Below are 13,443 nucleotides of genomic sequence, written 5' to 3'. Positions count from 1 at the left end.
TTCTTCCTTGCAGCTTCTGCTCCCTGGCTTTTAAAGACACCTACAGTGTCTCACTGTGAACAACACTGAAAACAACATTGCAAAATATATCAATACATCATTAGAAAATTAGAAATATAAAATAGTAATGACGCTGTCTGGGATGGAGAGATATTCTGTAACTATAACTGTAACAATATTAATGACAATATTATCATGTGCATTGTTGACAAGACATGCATGGATTTCGCTTTGATCATGACTTTGAGTTTGTAGCTAAAACATGGTAACGTTTCTCACTACAAGGACACTGTGAACACTTTATTTGAATGACATAAGCGGTTATATCTCCATGGTACTGCAAAGCAGTTCAACCCCTGAGAACATCGGTGCTTCCAGTGTGTGCAGCCTCACACACTCTTCTCTCTCTCTCACACACACACACACCTTCTTAGGAAAACACAATTATCAATATGGCCCCTCTACCCCAAACATTCCCACTCCAGTTATGTCAATGGAAAATGGAATGTGTGACATCATCACCGTGAACCCCTCACCTATACACACACGGAGACATAAAACTATTAGCCTGTTGACCCCACGTGTCATGGACGGTCACAGTGTGTGTGTGTGTGTGTTTCCTCTTATTCCATGCCAACCAGAAACAAAAAGAGAGGTTATAAATCTGAAAGGGCCACAGCACCTCATCAGGAGTCAATGAACTGAGTTGAAGCGCACACATGCACACACACACACATATTACTCCAGTGTGACTCAGCGGGGTGACTGATGTTTGTATCGCTCAGTGTCCCCGTCGCTTTCAGCTGCCATGGAAACCATGGCGTCTTGAATAACTATAATATCATTAATGTGTCCGCTTCCACTTCTGCCCTGTTATTTTAATCTCATTGTGTGCGTGTGTGTGTCTGAAGTGAGGGTAGGGATATTGTGTGCGACTGTTATTCTAAGCGGCGTACGTGTGTGTATCATCACGTCTGACGGGATATTGTGTGTGCTGTCAAAGTGTTGAAGTCGATGTGAGTTTGAGATAAATTACGTGTGTGTTATTTTGGGCGCAGAGACAAAGCACGGAGAGGATTAGACAAAGTTTTCCTGTTTCTAAGATGATGTTTTAATCCTGCCGACCCATTTACTTCCACTGATAATGCAAACAACCTTAGACACACGCACACACACATACACACAGACGCACAAATTAACAAGCACGCAGTCTTTTACTTTTTCTGTATCTTTATAATTCCAACAAGTGACACAAATCAGCTGTAAATAACTATTTGTGTGCATCTGAAATAGCATCGTATATCTCAGACTGCACACTCAAGCTCACAGAAACACACACACACACACATAGAACACTTAACTAATTTAGACTGACAGGAGGAAAGTGGAGTTTCCACAAAGTGAGCTCAAGGTGTACCATTCTGAGGACACGTGCACACACACACACACGGAGGAGTGGAAATATAAAAAGGCCAGCATTGTCTACAAAAAGCAGAGCAAAAGCCTGTGGAATGTATTCCTGTGAACTCATCTGACAGTCAGCGTGCCGAGGAGCATCAGGATGTCACTTACTGGATTAAACTGTGCCGGCATCCATTTAAACAGTGTGAGATTTATTTGAAGATGCCTGACATGTGAAGCTGCTCACACTTATTTCCATTTCACTTACAGCACACTGTTTAACCACTTGATCTCTCACTGTTGATACAGTGCTAAATCCTTTGTAATCTGTAGGTAAACCAGGAGGCAAACTGTGGGCATGTGTCAGAAACTGCAGTTCCCTTAACGGCCACTTGAGGCTGGCTGTAAAAGTGAAACAATAACCACAGACTCCTGAGTTGAAATGTTCGACTTTACAGCGTTCAAAAGCATGTTTACAGCCTGTTTTTTAGTCTCTATAGTTTCCCTCCTCATATCAACTCAACTTGGTTCATGCACTCGGACATTGTGAAGGCTTGGAGTGGAGTGAGGGGATTGCTTGATTACTAAGGAGCAGAGATGGGCAGTAACGCGTTACTTGTAACGCGTTACTGTAATCTGATTACTTTTTTCATGTAACGAGTAAAGTAAGGGATTACTATTGCAAAAACGGTAATTAGATTACCGTTACTTTCCCGTAGGAACGCTGAGTTACTGCGTTACTAAAACCGTGATTTTTTTGCTAGAATGTCTCATGACAGTGACACGTTAGTGACAACAGCTGTGTGCAGATCAACAATGGATCATATATGAGTGTGGGAGAGAGTATGAGCGTGCAGCGTTTAAAGCGTGGAAGTACTGACCTTATTTTGAGTTTGATTCCATAAAAAGTGACAAAAACATTAGTGTCCGCTGTGCGTGGGAAGAAAACTTCTTTTTACAGCGAAAAAAACCCTAAACTTCCAAGCTACCATCGAGTGCGCAACACCTTAATGGGAAATTCACAGAGAAGCTGCCGTATCCTTCCACTGACCGCTGCAGCACACCTGCACCAGGGTAAACCTCCGCCTGCCCGACTCCTGCTTTACAGGTGAAAATAGAGCAACAGGACCGCTAGTCTTTGACTTTATTTATTTTCTGCTGTGTTTTACTTGCATCTATTTGAAAGAGTGAGTGTAAACACAAAAAATATTTTATTTTATGTGCTGGAATGGGCAGAAAATAAGTTTAAATGTTAAACAAATTTCTTCCAGTCAGAGAATGGTGCATATAATTAAATTTTTGCTTGATGCTTAAAGTTAAAAGATTAAAACTAACAAAAACAAGTTTTAAAAAGAGACTTTTCCATCTGATTACATTTTGTATGATGGATTATGTAGAAAAAGTAGAATTGGGCTGAAAGATCTATCGCTTTATCACCTATTCAGGTTGTAAAGCGTGTTTTAAAAAAGTAACTAAGTAATTAATTACTTCTGAAAATATATAATCAGTAAAGTAACGGGATTACTTTTTTGGGGAAGTAATCGGTAATTAGTTACTGATTACTTTTTTCAAGTAACTTGACCAACACTGCTAAGGAGCCATGACTGTTTTGGGTTGGGTGGTTTTCACCTCCAGTAATTGAAGGTACTGAACTGGAACTCTGTGTTTGTGCTGCTGGTGCCTTTCTGCCTTGTTTTAATTGAAATATTTGACTAATAATCTGGCTTGCTATGAGGTGGAGCCGGTCCAAGTAGAAGAAGAAGTAATTCTACCATTTTATTAGTCTGCGACTTAGCATGCGTTTAGCATGTGCCTGTGGTATGTGCCAGTACAGATTACGAATGCAGCTTATAACTCTTCATTCGTATTATTGTCAGGTAAAGACATCACATTAGTACAGACAAAATTCCAGCAATCAAACGTCGCCCTATGAGCAAGCACTTGGTGACAGCGGGAAGGAAAAACTCCCTTTTAACAGGAAGGAGCAGAACCGGGATCAGGGAGAGGCGACCATCTGCCAAGACTGGTTGGAGATGAAGGGAGGAAGACGGGACAAAAGAAACTGTGGAAGAAATTACACTTGGAGTTGTGTATAACCACACAGAGAGCGGATAAAGGTGAGTGAAGAAGAAACTCACCTTGCGTCATGGTAAGCAAAGTGCTCTATTGGGCCACTTCACACACTGATGGGTAGAAAGCCTTTGACTAGCCTGCCTTTGGAATTAATGCAAATCTGCCCACATATGTCCTTCAACGCACATATTAAACAAATATGTAAGACTGCGTTCTTCCATTTGCGCAACATCTCTAAAATTAGAAATATTCTGTCTCAGAGTGACGCTGAAAAACTAGTTCATGCATTTATTACTTCCAGGCTGGACAACTGCAATTCATTATTATCAGGATGTCCAAAAAACTCACTGAAAAGCCTTCAGTTAATCCAAAATGCTGCAGCAAGAGTCCTGACAGGGACTAGAAAGAGAGAGCAGATTTCTCCTGTTTTGGCTTCCCTTCATTGGCTTCCTGTTAAATCCAGAATTGAATTCAAAATCCTGCTCCTCACATACAAGGTCTTAAATAATCAGGCCCCATCTTATCTTAATGACCTTGTAGTACCATATCACCCTATTAGAGCACTTCACTCTCGCTCTGCAGGCCTACTTGTTGTTCCTAGAGTATTTAAAAGTAGAATGGGAGGGAGAGCCTTCAGTTTTCAGGCCCCTCTTCTGTGGAACCAGCTTCCAGTTTGGATTCAGGAGACAGACACTATCTCTACTTTCAAGATTAGGCTTAAAACTTTCCTTTTTGCTAAAGCATATAGTTAGGGCTGGACCAGGTGACCCTGAATCCTGCCTTAGTTATGCTGCAATAGATGTAGGCTGCAGGGATTCCCATGATGCATTGAGTTTTTCCTTTCCAGTCACCTTTCTCGCTCACTATGTATTAACAGACCTCTCTGTATTGAATCATATCTGTTATTAACCTCTGTCTCTCTTCCACAGCATGTCTTTATCCTGTCTTCCTTCTCTCACCCCAACCGGTCGCAGCAGATGGCCCCGCCCCTCCCTGAGCCTGGTTCTGCAGGAGGTTTCTTCCTGTTAAAAGGGAGTTTTTCCTTCCCACTGTCGCCAAAGTGCTTGCTCATAGGGGGTCATATGATTGTTGGGTTTTTCTCTGTATCTATGAAGCGCCTTGAGGCGACTTTTGTTGTGATTTGGCGCTATATAAATAAAATTGAATTGAATTGAATTGAATTGAATCTGGAGCACATCTGCCCACATCTCAGTAAATACATTGTAATTGTTACCATTTCCTTTCATGTGCACTGCTGTCATGTCTCTGATGGCAGACAGGCAGATGCCATGTCCAGGAATCTGAGAGCTTGAAAAGAAGGCAAATGGACCTCTTTAGGTTTCCGAAGATGTTTTGCGTCTCCTGTAACGAGGGCTGTCTCCTTTGGTGCTGGTTTCGAGGGTCCCGCGGAGGTTTCACCTGCTAACCCCAGTGATGGTAATGACCCATCCGTTTCTTTAATGTGATGACTCATATGATCAATAGCGAGTTAACAGCCCTCACCTCCCTTGCATTAGCTTTCCCTTTTATTTTCACCCATGTCGTCTTTAATGTGAAGCCTGTTTTATGGTACAGGTAACTGCGTCCCATAGTTTTTGCTTGCTTATAGTGTGTTTTTCCTAATGCCTTTAAGTATTACATGCTGACTTACCTGAAGGTAATTCCACCCTGCAGAAGAAGAAGAGCTCTTGCAAACAGTGCACTGCATATTACCTGTTTTTTTTTTTCAGACATTGATGTAAAAGTAGGAAAACTGCGGGCTGGAATTTTATTTTATTTTATTTGTGAGTATTCCCAAACATATTGTATCCAATTTCTGTATAACTTGGTACACAAGGACAGGAAAACTGTTACATTACAAAATGCATTCAATGTTAATTTTTGTGCAGTCTATATAATGAGAAACCGAGTATCGTGAACATTATGAGTATGACATTACTTGTATTTTTTTACAGCAGATGCAAAATAGATGCACATTATTGTTAGTTGACAAAGTCATGAAATATCCATCTTCCTGGACTTTTTTTGTTTTTCAGTATAAACATCCTGCTGTTATATCTTTCTAAGTGCTATCACCACCAACTTAAAGTTTGAATCACATGTTTTTATCTTTTTTCAGTTCAGCCATCACACTGTTGATGGAAGCGTTTAGGGAGAGGAGAGCCTTGTCTGTCAGAAGGTCTCACACTCTGTGTCCTGTGTGGAGCACACATCGCAGTGGCACTCCAGAGCCACGGGATAGTGGTAGAGAGGGGAGACGTCAGGCTGGCAGCCGGGCAGCCGGGCGGTCATGTGGCGACTGCGGTTGTACGTGCACACACGGTGGTGACGGTGGATGTAGGGGGGTTCTGGTACAGGTTTCTGCACACACACACACACAGAGGTGAATCACAGGTTGCAATTGGAGGAACCAAACTTCAGTGACTCTCACATGAATTAAAAGCTTTTAAGAAGTTGAACTAAAAACAAAGAAACATAAATTTTGGTGGTTTTTTTTGTAAACTTCAAATTTTATGTAGTAATAGTTGACATAAAAAATCAGTCTGAAAAACACAGAGACTGCAAATTGTTGTTGTCTAAAGTGACCCAGAGCTACAGCATTAACATGTCAAGTTTTCAGAAGTACAGTGAAAGATTGGTATCCCCTGACTTGGATCTGAGCATTTCTTATAAAAAAAAAGTTACCAGAAAGCTAACGAGACAATAACAGATCATCAGCTTTGTTATAGTTTGGTACAAGTCCTAGGACATGTAGGTGGGACGTTCAATCCAAATATCGATAGTTTGATACCAGTTTTGGTTAAAAGCACTTCTTCCCTGCACATTATGCGCTCGTATATCCCCCATGTTTCGATTATTGTATCGTCTGAGTCGTCTATGTCCTCGTCCTGGATATGTCTCTTCTAAGATGTTTTCCTGTTTTGTTTGCAAATGAATTTGTTGTTTTTTAAAAGATTGTTTCTAGCGCAATGTTTCTATCTGCTACCTTCAGTATATAGCCCACGGTATTATGTGAAATCTTATTTACTTATTTTGTTTATGGAAGTAAAATAATATACCTCAAATATGCACTATGAAAAATGCAGGTGTAAATGTCTTTACACCTGCAGTGAAATTGGACCCCCCCGACCATACATACATAGCAAAGACAAGACGTGGGGAGACAGGTCAGAGAGCCTATCGCATTAAAACGACAGAAAACAACCCAAAGTCCTTTAGAGACAGGCGTATTTACATTCCATGTCTTCAAAAAGCCCAGTTTCAAAATACATAAAAAGCTGAAAGGTGTGTCATTACTGTGTATAATAAAAATCACAGTGATTAGGCAGTCATTAAAAAGTGTTCATGATTCATCTCATAAATTAAAACACACTGCTCTCCCCTATACAGGCGGACTCTATAAGTTAAAAGTATCGGTATCGGTATCGGCCCCATAATTACTTAGTGTCGGATCAATACCAAAATTTGTAGTATCGACATCTTATTAGTGCACTAATAGGAGATGACTAATTTATTGGATGTTTCAGTATCCCAGCGTTAAAGAAACAAACTCCTATGTAGGTTACAAGTAGCTGATGTGACATTTATTTTCTCTGTGTGTGTCTGTGTGTGTGTGTGTGAGAGGGAGAGAGATACCTCCCACGTGTGACAGCGCCCCCAGCAGGCCTCTGTGGTGATGCGCAGCCCCTTGCAGCCAGGCTTGTGGGCCACAAAGGAGAACTCCCGCACTGCGCATCCACGGAAACCCTGGAGCACTGTTGTCACGTTGACACACAGCACGGCTGCCCCGGCAACCAGCAGGAGGAAGAAGGAGAAGGCGACACGGTGGAGGTGCATGCTGGGTATAATGGAACAAATAATAAATAAAGAGGGTTAGGTTCAGCAGCTTTGTGGAGTAAATCATATTATTATTTCACTTAATCATCAGGAACACATGATGTGGTGTGATACATGGAAAGATGCTATCATTGATATTGAAGAAAAAAATATTAAATGAAGAAATATGATCACTAATTACTTAAAGAATATACCTATACAGTGTATATCTCTTCTTGTATATTGAAAACAAGTGATAATAGTCAGTAAAGGTGGTGAATTGCCAATATTTTACATGAGAACAGAAGTTGATCTACAGCAGTGTGGCAATGAGCATGACTCACAACTCCCTCTAGTGTCTACTCTGGCTACTGCAGCCAGAGTAGACACTAAAAAGTTGGACACAAAAACATTTCTTAGTGTTGAGTACAAACATCTTTGCAGATGGGAAACCTGACACTGGTGTTTACGTGCATATAACCTCATCTTCGTCTTCTCTTGTAGGAAACAGAATAAACATTTGTGTCTTTTCAAAGGTCTTTAATGCTACAGGAGACGTTTACTCAAAAACTGAACATTTTCAAGCAACCCACCTGAAGTTTGCTGAAACAGCTGGATTTAACTCAATGTGACCAGACTCTTAACTGTTTCACTGGTTTCTTTTAAGAATACATAAAACCCCATTAAGTTAGCAGAAAATTAAAGGCTTTCAGAAGCTCTGGGACCACTGTCACTGGACTCTGTAACGACTCTGTAAAGACTGCGAAAGCATCTGAACAAAACCATGCACATCAGGCTCAATTTGTTATTGTCGCATACCCATCCTACCTTATTTTAAAAATGTTTCAGAAGACGATCTCTCACCTTTTCAGCTGAAGATCTTTCAGAGGGTTTGAGCTGCAGGACTCAGGTCTCTCTCTGTCCGGACAATCCAGTGAATGGAACCAATCTGTCCTTGTTATTGTTTTTAGAAGGCCAATAGGGCGGACGGACACTCTGACATCATAGCAATTACAATAAAATACCATTAGAGACCCCAAGCCAGAAATAATGGAGACTCCCTGGAAAATAATGATGCTTGTCTGTATTTTCTTAACCTCATCCTGTATTGTATCTCTCTCTCTCTCTCCCTCTCTCTCCCTCTCTCTCTCTCTCTGTGTGTGTGTGCAGTTTCATGTGGGGAGTTGCAGTACTGAACTGTACACCAGAGTTACAGAATGGATAGAAATATACACAAATCTTGGTAATGGTTGTTGGTTTAAAAATGACTAATAACTTAAAGACTACATATATATATTTAGTCTTTATATCTATCTATCTATATATATATATCTATATATATATCTATATATATATCTATATATCTATATATATATATATATATATATATATATATATATATATATATATGTACAATGTATTGTTATGATTTCCAAAAGTCATACTCAAAATCAAATGAGACTGAGTGTGACAGCAGGCTTTTGTCCTTGAAGGTCCTTGTGCATGTCTGGTGTATGTCCTACCTATAAACTGTATATAAAAGATGGACATAAGTCTGAAAAGCAGAGAGACTGTCTTTAACCTGCATTCTTTCTCATTCCCACTTTGGCACTCTTCAAAAATGTGTCGTACAAAAAGACAAAAGAAACAAAATGTGAATGCTGTTGAACAAGATGATTATGCATTTACTGTAAATGATGATAACATACCTGAGAAACTTGCTTTTTCTGTTGGGGGAATAGAGTTGAAAATGCTAGTTGAATCTGGAGCTACAAGTAATGTGATGGGAGAAAACATGGGAAAAGCTAAAAGCTGAAAAGATAAAATGTCACTCATATGTACCCAAAGAGCAAGGAATTTATATGCATATTTCTCAGCACAGGCACAGATGTGAAATCAAGATTGGTGACAGGACTGAAGAGGCTGAATTTATTGTGATTAGAGGTAATGGTGAACCACTTCCAGGGGAAAAAGACTGCTACAAAGTTAGGAGTGTTGAAAATAGGTGAAAATGTGGCGGCTGTCACAGATTTAAAGCACACCCTTAAAGAAGAGTATCCAAAAGTGTTCAAAGAAGTAGGAAAGCTAAACACCAAACAGATCAGCCTGTACATTGATCCTAATGTGAAACCAGTAGCACAGCCACTGAGGTGCATACCTTATCTTGTGAGGGATGCAGTGGAGAAAAAGATCAATGAACTAATCGACATGGACATTATAGAACGTGTAGAACAGGGGTGGGCAACTCCAGGCCTCGAGGGCCGGTGTCCCTGCAGGTTTTAGATGTGTCCTTGAACCAACACAGCTGGTTTAAATGGCTAAATTAGCTCCTCAACATGTCCTGAAGTTCTCCAGAGGCCTGGTAACGAACTAATCATGTGATTCAGGTGTGTTGACCCAAGGTGAGATCTAAAACCTGCAGGACACCGGCCCTCGAGGCCTGGAATTGCCCACCCCTGGTGTAGAAGGACCTACACCTTGGGTAAAGCCTGTAGTGGTACTCCCAAAGAAATGTGACAAAGATATCAGAATGTGCTTAGACATGAGAAAAGCAAATGAGGCAATAATCAGGGAAAGATACCCCATACCCACTGTGGATGAAATCTTGCAAGGACTAAACGGCTCTGCAATCTTCACCAAACTCGATCTCAAGTGGGGATACCATCAGCTAGAGCTTAGCCCGGAGTCAACAGAGATAACTACATTTGCAGTGCACAACGGAGTTTACCAGTACAAAAGGCTAATATTTGGAGTCTCATCAGCTAGTGAGCAATATCAATGCACTAGCGGTCATTGAAGGAGTTGAGAACATTTTAGATGATGTAATCATACAAGTAGCAGACCAGGAAACCCATGATAAGCACCTGCATGCTGTGATGAAGAGACTTTCTGATTGTGGCCTGACACTAAACTCAGAGAAGTGTCAGTTCAACATGGACAGACTCGTGTTCATGGGAATACTGCTGACGCAGAAAGGCATCGGCCCAACTGAAGAAAGAGTGAGAGCTGTGGTGGAAGCCCGAGAACCGAAGAACTGAGGTGAGAAGCTTTCTTGGACTGGTAGGTTTCAGTAGCAGGTTCATAGCACAGTTGGATATACTCTCTGAACCACTTAGACGTTTAACTCGAAAAGAAACTATGTTTATATTCAGGCCGGAACAAAAGCAAGCATTTGAAAGACTAAAGACTGAGTTAGCCAGAGCAGGTACCCTAGCCTATTTTGACAAAGAAGCCCCAACCAGAGTCATAGCAGATGCGAGCCCTGTAGGCTTGGGCGCAGTGCTAATACAAATACAGAACGGAGAAGAGGTACCAGTGTGCTACGTAAGTCGGAGTTTAACAGACTGTGAGCGAAGATATTCTCAGACAGAAAGAGAAGCCCGAGCACTGGTATGGGCATGTGAGAGACTACATCCATATGTGTATGGCAGGAAGTTTGACCTCATCACAGACCACAAGCCATTAGAGGTCATATACAGCCAGCGATCTAAACCTTGTGCACGCATAGAAAGATGGGTTCTCAGACTGCAACCACATGACTTTAAAGTAGTGCACATTGCGGGAAAACAAAACATTGCGGATTCACTGTCAAGACTGCTGTCTGACACCACGTCAAAAGAGATACACAAGCATGAATCTGAAGATTTGTTGCAGTTAATGCTACTCCAAGAGCACTCACAACAAGAGAGGTTGAAGAAGCCTCTGCTACAGACTCAGAATTAACAGAAGTGCGAAGAGCTATTGAAAATGGACACTTTGAAAAATGCAAAACATATACACCCATTGCAAATGAACTGTGTGTCATCGGCTACATAGTTTTGCGGGGAACTCGCATTGTATTGCCGGAAAACCTCAGAGCTCAAGCACTGTCACTAGCTCATGAAGGACATCTAGGAATTGTTGGAACCAAACAGCATCTCAGAACAAAGGTTTGGAGGCCAGGGATGGACGAAGCTGCAGAAAAATGTTGTAAAGCTTGTCACGGATGTCAAATAGTAGCCAGACCAGATCCACCTGAACCACTGAGAAACACACTTACCGGATGGACCATGGCGAGATGTGGCGGTAGACTTACTGGGACCGCTACCTTCGAACCACTCAATACTTGTACTGATAGATTACTACAGTCGGTACTATGAGTATGATATAATGTCATCTACAACTGCTGAAAAGGTCATTGACTCTATTGACTGTATATTTAGCAGACATGGGCTACCAGTTACCATCAAATCTGATAACGGCCCACAGTTCAAATCTGAGTTGTTCAGAGAATATTGTGAAACTAATGGGATCAAACATATAAGAACTACACCAACATGGGCTCAAGCACATGGAGAAGTGGAACGTCAAAATGCATCATCGATGAAAAGAATCAGGATTGCACAAGCCGAAGGACTTGATTGGAAGCGAGAGCTAAGAAAATATGTGACAGTTTATCGGAGCATTGAACATCCAACCACGGGCAAAAGTCCAGCAGAACTCCTGTTCAACCGCAAAATGAGAGGAAAGTTACCGAACATCAGTGAGGCAAAAACAACGGAGTTGGACATGCAAGACAGAGACGCTGAACAGAAAGGAAAATCAAAGATTTCTGCTGATGAATGAAGGGGTGCTGAGTATTCAAAAGTTGACACGGGAGACACAGTGCTGGTTCAACAAGACAAAGTGAACAAGTTTACAACAACATTCAACGCAACACCACACAAAGTTGTAAGCAGAACTGGAAACCAAGTTCACTGCCAGGCTACCTGGCTTTTGGAGGACTCGGCCAAATTAGACCGCGAAGGCCGGGTCCTCAGGTGGATGCAGCCTCTGAATTTGGACACCCGGTGAAATCCAATTTATTTTATTCCGAGTTTTTTGTATGTATGTCACCCCCCCCCCCCCCCCCAACAGCCCTTTTGAATGTCTCAAGTTTGGCAAGTATGTGATAAGCAGTGTTGGGACTAACGCGTTATTAAGTAACACGTTACAGTAACTACGTTATTATTGTGGTAACGAGCACGGTAACTAGTTATTATGCCAAAATCAGGAACGCGTTAGTCGTTACTGGGATTTAGATAGGGTCGTTACTCGTTACTTCGTGTGGTGGCTATCGCGGAGCTTCCACAGATTCTGTAACATTAGCAAAAGGTTAATGCAGAAGGAAAAGAGACCCGAGGCGGCCGCCGGTCCAAGTGTGAACTGAACTTCAGGTAAGAAGTTATGACCTGCAGGCTATCCGAGTCAGATATAAACCAAGTTTAGGTGGAGTTTATTTTCGTTATTCTGACTTTTTCCGTACTGCGTACTAGCTAGCATGACGGAGTTTCTATACAGCTGGGTGGGTGCTATGAAGTTAATGATGTTGAACTTTATTTTGTTCATAAGTTATTAGAGTTGCCAACCGTCCCGTCTGGTATTCAGAGAAAATATTACGCGTTTCTTATTGAGGTGAAAAGGAACAGTTTGTCCCGTAATTCAGCTACAATGAAAAAGACACAAAGCTGGAGTTATTCTGTGTCTTTGCTGCACAGCTGCCTCTTCTTCTTTCATTCTCCCCCCTCCCTCTCCTGTTTCTACTTCAATCATGAAAACTGATCAATGATCAGCTGATCGGCTCTCTTGTTTGTTTATCGCCCACTTTGCGCCAGAAAGAGGAAACCAGCCGATGTCGCGCTAAACAACAGCAGCACGTTTAAGCTTGATCAGCTGTTGTTAGAATTTATTTAATATTAATTTCTAGTATCAGCTGATGTTTGCTGGAGCCACAGCTGCAAAAAAGCTGCTGGTCATAATATCGGTTTGGTTATCTGGTGAGAGGGAAACATGAAGATGAAACCAGGAGATGTCCTTACTGAATCATCAGAGCTGAACAGGTGATGGAGAAACAGGTTTACCTTTTAGGTGACATGAATGAGTTGAAGGGAAGTTATGAACTGTTTCTGAGAGACAGATAACCCCAGGATCCTTTTTTAGGTAGCTGACAGCTGGTAACTGTGCAGGTGCGGATCTAGCAAAGTTTTGCCAGGGGGGCCAGGTAGGGCATTAACAGGGAGAGGTGGGCACAAAGAAATAATTTTCTTTCTTATTCTCATTTAAAATGTCTAGCTTTTAAAAAATAATTATCTGAATCTTACAACAAAGGATTGATAGATTGATGCATATATACCA

At 41.4% G+C, this 13,443-nt stretch overlaps 1 protein-coding gene across 1 annotated transcript; it reads right to left on the bottom strand.

The window, feature by feature from the left end:
• Positions 1–5,235: 5,235 nt before the first annotated feature.
• LOC146521692 (glycoprotein hormone beta-5-like) lies at positions 5,236–8,576 on the bottom strand. Its single transcript, XM_085155537.1, has 3 exons — positions 8,155–8,576; positions 7,111–7,312; positions 5,236–5,835 (listed from the first exon to the last, which is right to left on the bottom strand). The coding sequence occupies exons 1-3, from the start codon at positions 8,316–8,318 to the stop codon at positions 5,647–5,649; spliced, it is 555 nt and encodes a 184-aa protein (XP_085011663.1). The 5' UTR covers positions 8,319–8,576; the 3' UTR covers positions 5,236–5,646.
• Between the last annotated feature and the right edge of the window lie 4,867 nt (positions 8,577–13,443).

The sequence above is a fragment of the Neolamprologus multifasciatus genome, chromosome 3, assembly GCF_963576455.1.
Source record: "Neolamprologus multifasciatus chromosome 3, fNeoMul1.2, whole genome shotgun sequence".
Taxonomy (NCBI): Eukaryota; Metazoa; Chordata; class Actinopteri; order Cichliformes; family Cichlidae; genus Neolamprologus; species Neolamprologus multifasciatus.
This window is presented reverse-complemented; position numbering and strand designations above follow the sequence as displayed.